The sequence below is a fragment of the Saccostrea echinata genome, unplaced genomic scaffold (genome assembly GCF_033153115.1).
Source record: "Saccostrea echinata isolate AGI-Se365-2 ecotype Australia unplaced genomic scaffold, CSIRO_AGI_Sech_v1 ptg000027l, whole genome shotgun sequence".
Taxonomy (NCBI): Eukaryota; Metazoa; Mollusca; class Bivalvia; order Ostreida; family Ostreidae; genus Saccostrea; species Saccostrea echinata.
Genome location: NW_026889776.1, coordinates 11,346,403 through 11,352,284, shown reverse-complemented (window position 1 = coordinate 11,352,284; position 5,882 = coordinate 11,346,403). Strand labels below are relative to the sequence as shown.

At 32.2% G+C, this 5,882-nt stretch overlaps 1 protein-coding gene across 1 annotated transcript; it reads right to left on the bottom strand.

Moving 5' to 3' along the window:
* Positions 1-421: 421 nt before the first annotated feature.
* LOC133193213 (platelet endothelial aggregation receptor 1-like) lies at positions 422-5,629 on the bottom strand. The gene is made up of 6 exons (XM_061329180.1): positions 5,431-5,629; positions 4,881-5,021; positions 4,494-4,634; positions 4,154-4,218; positions 3,665-3,796; positions 422-478 (listed from the first exon to the last, which is right to left on the bottom strand). The coding sequence occupies exons 1-6, from the start codon at positions 5,627-5,629 to the stop codon at positions 422-424; spliced, it is 735 nt and encodes a 244-aa protein (XP_061185164.1).
* Positions 5,630-5,882: the final 253 nt, after the last annotated feature.

The window sequence follows — 5,882 nt, the reverse complement described above, 5'->3', positions numbered from 1 at the left end:
AGCCCAACAAAGAACAAAAAAAAAATATTTTGGCATTTTTGAAAATTGAAAGTAATTTCTTATAAACTGATTTGTGAATTAATGTACATGATCGTTAGCAGAGAGGAAACATTAGAAGTGTCTTACATATGAATAATACAAACAAACAACTAGTTACACAGAATTTTTTATCAAAATTAAATCTTTACCCTTAATAAATTCTAATGGCGTACATATTTTCTTTGAAATCTGAATGGGTAAAATATTGCAATGTTACCCTTTTTTCGAACCTTATCCTGTAAATTCAAGGTTTTGATACGCACACATGGTGTCAGACATATTTATTTTTTCATATGAACATTTAATATTCGAATCATCAAGGTCCTCGTAATCAGATAAAACGTCTTTTGTCGTTGAGGGTGGTGTAATCTTAACATTCTGTTCATCCTTCTGTTCTGTCTGTCGTGCTGTCCTCTTTAAAGTCACACAGTGTTGTCTCCTATAAGAAAAAAATTACACTTTCACTTTGTACTATATTAAAAAATTAATGATATTTGTTCGAAATATTTCGAATCTACTGTAATTTTATCAAACTCATGTATGGAGAAAGCACCATTTCTCCTAAGTCCATTTGATATCTTTTGTTTAATATTCTGAGTTCTAAGAAGTACAGGGGCCGTTAGAACACTATGTTTGATTTTACGTAGTGGAATTAAGATTGGGATCATTCAGCAATGAATTTTTTTCTTCATAATTATTACTTTTTATTCTTTTATTAATAAAAAATATTATCAAATATTATAAAGATCATGTACGAAGCGTTTAAGCCATATTTCACAAACCGATTATCCTGTCATGAAAGCTGATATAGTTTAAATTTTCCACTAGATTAGCTTAACTCCGCCTCCAAGATTTAACTTGGGAAATGATTCCCGAACATTTTTGACCAATCACTTTCCGCCTTCCAACTTCCATGGGTTTTCTCAAATAGTCGTCTGTTCTCATTTCGCGCTTCATTGTGTAGAAAAAAGCCACCATCATTCTCTGATACATGGAATGTTTAAATTGCAAAAGATGGTTTTCGTTGCGTTTTCCAGTTTTGGAAAGACTTCAAAACTCAATTTAATTTGCAAATTTTTCCTCTTTTTAAGTGGAAACCTAAAGAACATCGATTCATACGAGTGGACATCGAGTTAATATAACCCAAATTGAAAGCTATGAAATTGAATTACGTTTTATTTTTATTAAAGAATAACTATTGTAGTATGATTTCATTTGTTATTTTCTTGACAGCAAGGTAGAGAATAGACTGCAAGGTATTATCTATAAGAAACGGAATATTTTTTGAGATCGATCCCCCCAAAATTTGGACTGGCGTTGGTCCCCCGTTCCTTTTTTATATATGTAGTGCTTACGTAAAATAAAATATAGTATATTTGCGGCCCCTGTGCTTAGAAAGAACACAGTGCATTTTTGTTAGCACTGTGCGATTTTTTTAGAGTTATAATAGCCTGTATCTTTGTTTCTAAAAATTTAATCATTAATTTTATCTGTTATTCAATAGATACTGCAAAAAAGTAATTTCACGTACTAGAATCATCAAATTAATACCCATGTTTTTGGTTTGATTTTTCACATTATACAACAAATTTAACAACTTTGTTGTTCATTAATAATACTACAGTGTACCTTTGGAAAGAAACGGATACAGCAGTCAAAAGTACGACAAGTAGTACTACCACTATGGAAAGTCCTATCGTCGAAGCACTTGTTGAAGTGTCGTCTGGAGAAAGAGATATACATTAGTACTTTAGTACATTTTTTTCAGTTACTATATATTTACAACATTAAAAGAGAGTAGGACAAGGCAAAAAGGAAAAAGAAATATTACAGTGAAACTTACAAAGAAAATCACATGCAACACCAACGTAGAGTCCTTTGCATCCCCGAGAACAACTTCCATCAAATCTACTGCATGTCTCATCTTGTAAACAGTGACCACTACATCTATGTTGACAGTTTACTCCATATAAACCCTGGGAACATTCTGTGAAGAAACCTCGATTTTGGTAGCTTATCACACAAATATATCTTTAGCTCAAAACCATATATTTTTGTATCCTTCACTCTAATTGCATTGGGATAACTACACAGAATAGTAGATCTACTTAGGTAAAATAAATAAAACATATTTTAACAGATCTTAGGAGTACTGTTAGTTACATTTTTTTTTTATTTCTAGTAACCGTAACAATATGAAATGTAAAGAAAAATCGATCGACAGAACAATGTATCAATTTTTACATAAACATATAACTTGTTGTAGTATTCTTTCATAAAGGCACTTCATCTGAACGTTTGGCCAAATCTTTTAAATATATATAAATTACAAAAATTGAAACACAAGTATTACTACAATTACTATAACCGGTCATAGTAGCCTAGTGGTAGGGCGTTCGCTTTTTTAATCCGATAAAAATAGTCCTCTTGGTTTAAAAAAAGAATAAGATATGGAATTCCTTCAAAAAACCAATCTTACAGATTTGGTTGATTTTAATAATACTTTATTAGCGGACATGTTTTTATATTCCTCTGAAGCACAATTTACTCAAAAACTTCTACATTAGAAAAAGAAAACACTGGCTGTGGCCTTAAACTCGACATTTAGAAACATCGACGACGTATTATCAATTAACAAGAGTTACTTCCATTCATATACCCCAGTGAACTTGAGGTAAAAAACACCACAAAGTCTACTACATCTGTTTCATATTTGGATGTTTTACTGACTATAGACGTATTAGAGGATAAAAGCAAACTAACAACTAAATTGTATGGTAAACGAGATTTTAGCTCTTTCCTTATTTATGTAGTAATATCCCACTATCACCTGCATATGGTGTTTACATCTCCCAAACTTATTCGATACTTATGAGTATGCTCCAACTGCAATCAATTATTAAACCGAGCCTGGCTACTGACAGATAATTTGATATTATAGGAATTACAAGAATCTCGTTTAAAGTCAGCATTTCGTAAATAATGACCATGTAAGCAAATATAACCTGTCATTGGGGCATATGTTGGCTGAAGTGTTTCATAACAATTGTTAGGCCTTTGTCTTAATACTGAATTTGACTACGGAATCCTTCGTCTACCTGATCTATACATAAGGCTCACGGCGGGTGTGACCGGTCAACAAGGAATGCTTACGCCTCCTAGATACCTGATCACACCCCTTGATTATCCAGTGGTCCGAGTTTTATGCCCTGCTCACAATTTTGTATTGTTTGAAGATTTCTGTTCATTATCTTCACCTTGTCATTGTACATTAAGAAAGCATAAAATGTGAGGTTAAAGGAGCAAATATAATCTCCGCCACTTTTTTTGCTTTCGGTACTGTGTATAATGTAAAACCCAATCGTGATAGACTTCTTGTTTTGCATATGGTCAGACTTAGCATACCCATCCATAATTGCAAATTTGAATTTCTTTTATTTATGCACCCTTTCAATAGTTTGAGCCGCCATCAATTTTTTTTTTACAATTTGATATCCATAGAAAAGGAGGTCTGAATTACTTTTCATTTTTAAGTTTTTTTCTCTCTCGATTCTTACTAAATGAAATGCTATAAATCATGAAACTATCACTATTCATATTTATTTCTCAATGTGAAATATTTTACCAGTTGAGCAGTTTGGTGATCCTGTATAACCAGGTACACAATTACAGGAACCATCCACGTGACTGCAAATGTCAATACAATTCTTAGAACAAGTCTCCGAGCAATTCGAGCCAAATGTACCATCGAGGCAAGCTGCAATGTATGAATAACATGTTCAAAAATCATTTGATAAGAAAACATTTCGAATTTACTTAGTCCTGGCAAAAATACACAGGATACAAGATTTGGGCTTGGGAATTTATAGGTATTCTTTTTACAAGTGCATTTCAAGATGTAAAATTCCCGTCACATTAAGTATATTATCGTATTGTTAACAAATTAATGTAGATCATATCCAGTGAATACTTGTCAGTTAATTTTATTAATAAGAAAAATTCAGAAAACTTGTAAATATGACAGTATTTTTTAAATTCCATTTTACACACCTTTTTCAGAAAACTTGTAAATAAAAAAATATTAATTTCATTTTTTTAATTCTATTTTACATACCTTCACGACAGTGGGGTTTGTAATACCCAAGAGCGCAACCTTTTCTACAGACACCATTAAAAGGACTACAAGTTTCATTATGAAGACAATAACCTCTACAGATATTTACGCAGTCGTGTCCAAATGTCCCAGGAGAACAAACTTTAAAAGAAAAATATATCCTGTTGAACTTTAATTAAAACCCTTTTTGTTTGCTTATTAATTATTTTCTTAAAAATTACTAGGAATACTTCAAGAGTACATTTTATAGATATAATTTAGGTTATTAGTATATTTGCTTTTCATGCTAGCTAACTGTAGATTCAGGCACTTTATACATGTACTGGCATATTAAGCATACCTTTATGGCAGAGTTCCCCCCTGTACCCAGGCAGACAGCCAACATCACAGTGTCCATTTTTCTTATTACATGGATCATCATTACGGCAATTACCACTACAGTTAGAGGTACAGTCTGGACCATATCTTCCGGCATGACATGCTTTTATAAAAAGTTATCATACTTGTTTGTTAAGTTTAACAAATTCATATTACATGAATGAAATTTATACGAATTCAGTTTTATTTCTCGTTGTCTTATTAACGGTTTTCATTTATTTGTTTTTAATTCCATGGTTATTATCATTTCTTCTTGAACAGTTAAGAATACGTACAGTTTTTCTGGGTTTTTATTTTTAAGAATTTACCATTTATTTCATTTCAATGACAAGTTTTAATTTTTTCTTACTTTTGTTACACTGTGTTCCTGTCCATCCGGCAGCACACCCGTTTTCACATTGACCAGTCACGTGATTACATGTGACGCCATTCAGGCAATGACTTGAACACTGATATTTACATTCAAGACCATAAGACTCAGACGGGCACTCTATATAGAAAAATAACTTAATAAAAAGTAAATGCATAATACAGTCCTAGGTAGATATTTAAAACGCGAGTTCTATAGTTTATTACACACTTTGATTACAAAAGTCTCCAGTCCATCCCAACTGGCAACCAAGGCATGTTCCGTTAACGATGTGACACTTTTTTTCCTGACATTTTTCCGGACACTGCAAATTACAGTCTACACCATAGACTCCCTTTTCTGCACAACCTATTCAGATGAAAAAATATATATATTTAGCCATTTTTATTCATCATTTATCTATCCGCATGTATGCCATCATTCTTCGTTAAAGAAGCTGCATTTAGGGATTATTTTATAGTACAGATTGAATCGTTAAAATTTAATGTACTTATTGCTTAATTATTAATTATCAAATGTGTCTGCTTACCTAGGACGACCACTTCACATAGCTCTGTATAGGAACGCATTTCATACCAACTTGGATACGAAACTCCAGGTAATCTTTCGTTAAAGTAAAAGATGTAACGAGCGTATCCAACACATGTTGTGTTGAAATCCAAGGGAGGTAAATCTAGATCGTTCTTGTAACAAAGTGAACCATCTTCTTTCTTTGTGGTATTTGACATGTAAACGGAAAATCCAGCAAATCGACCTCTTTGTCTTAATTCTAAAAATATTGCACTATTTATAAGTTTACAAGACGGGAAGATAAAAAAAACCCCGCAGAAATAAAAATCGATGCCTCGCATAATTGCAAATTCTGTCCAGCTAATGTCCAATATATATTCATATTCCTGTTCCTGCCAATCAAAGAATAAAAAAAAACACATATTTGTAATATATTAGAGTGCCTGCATATAAAGTTGCCTACTTTGTGGT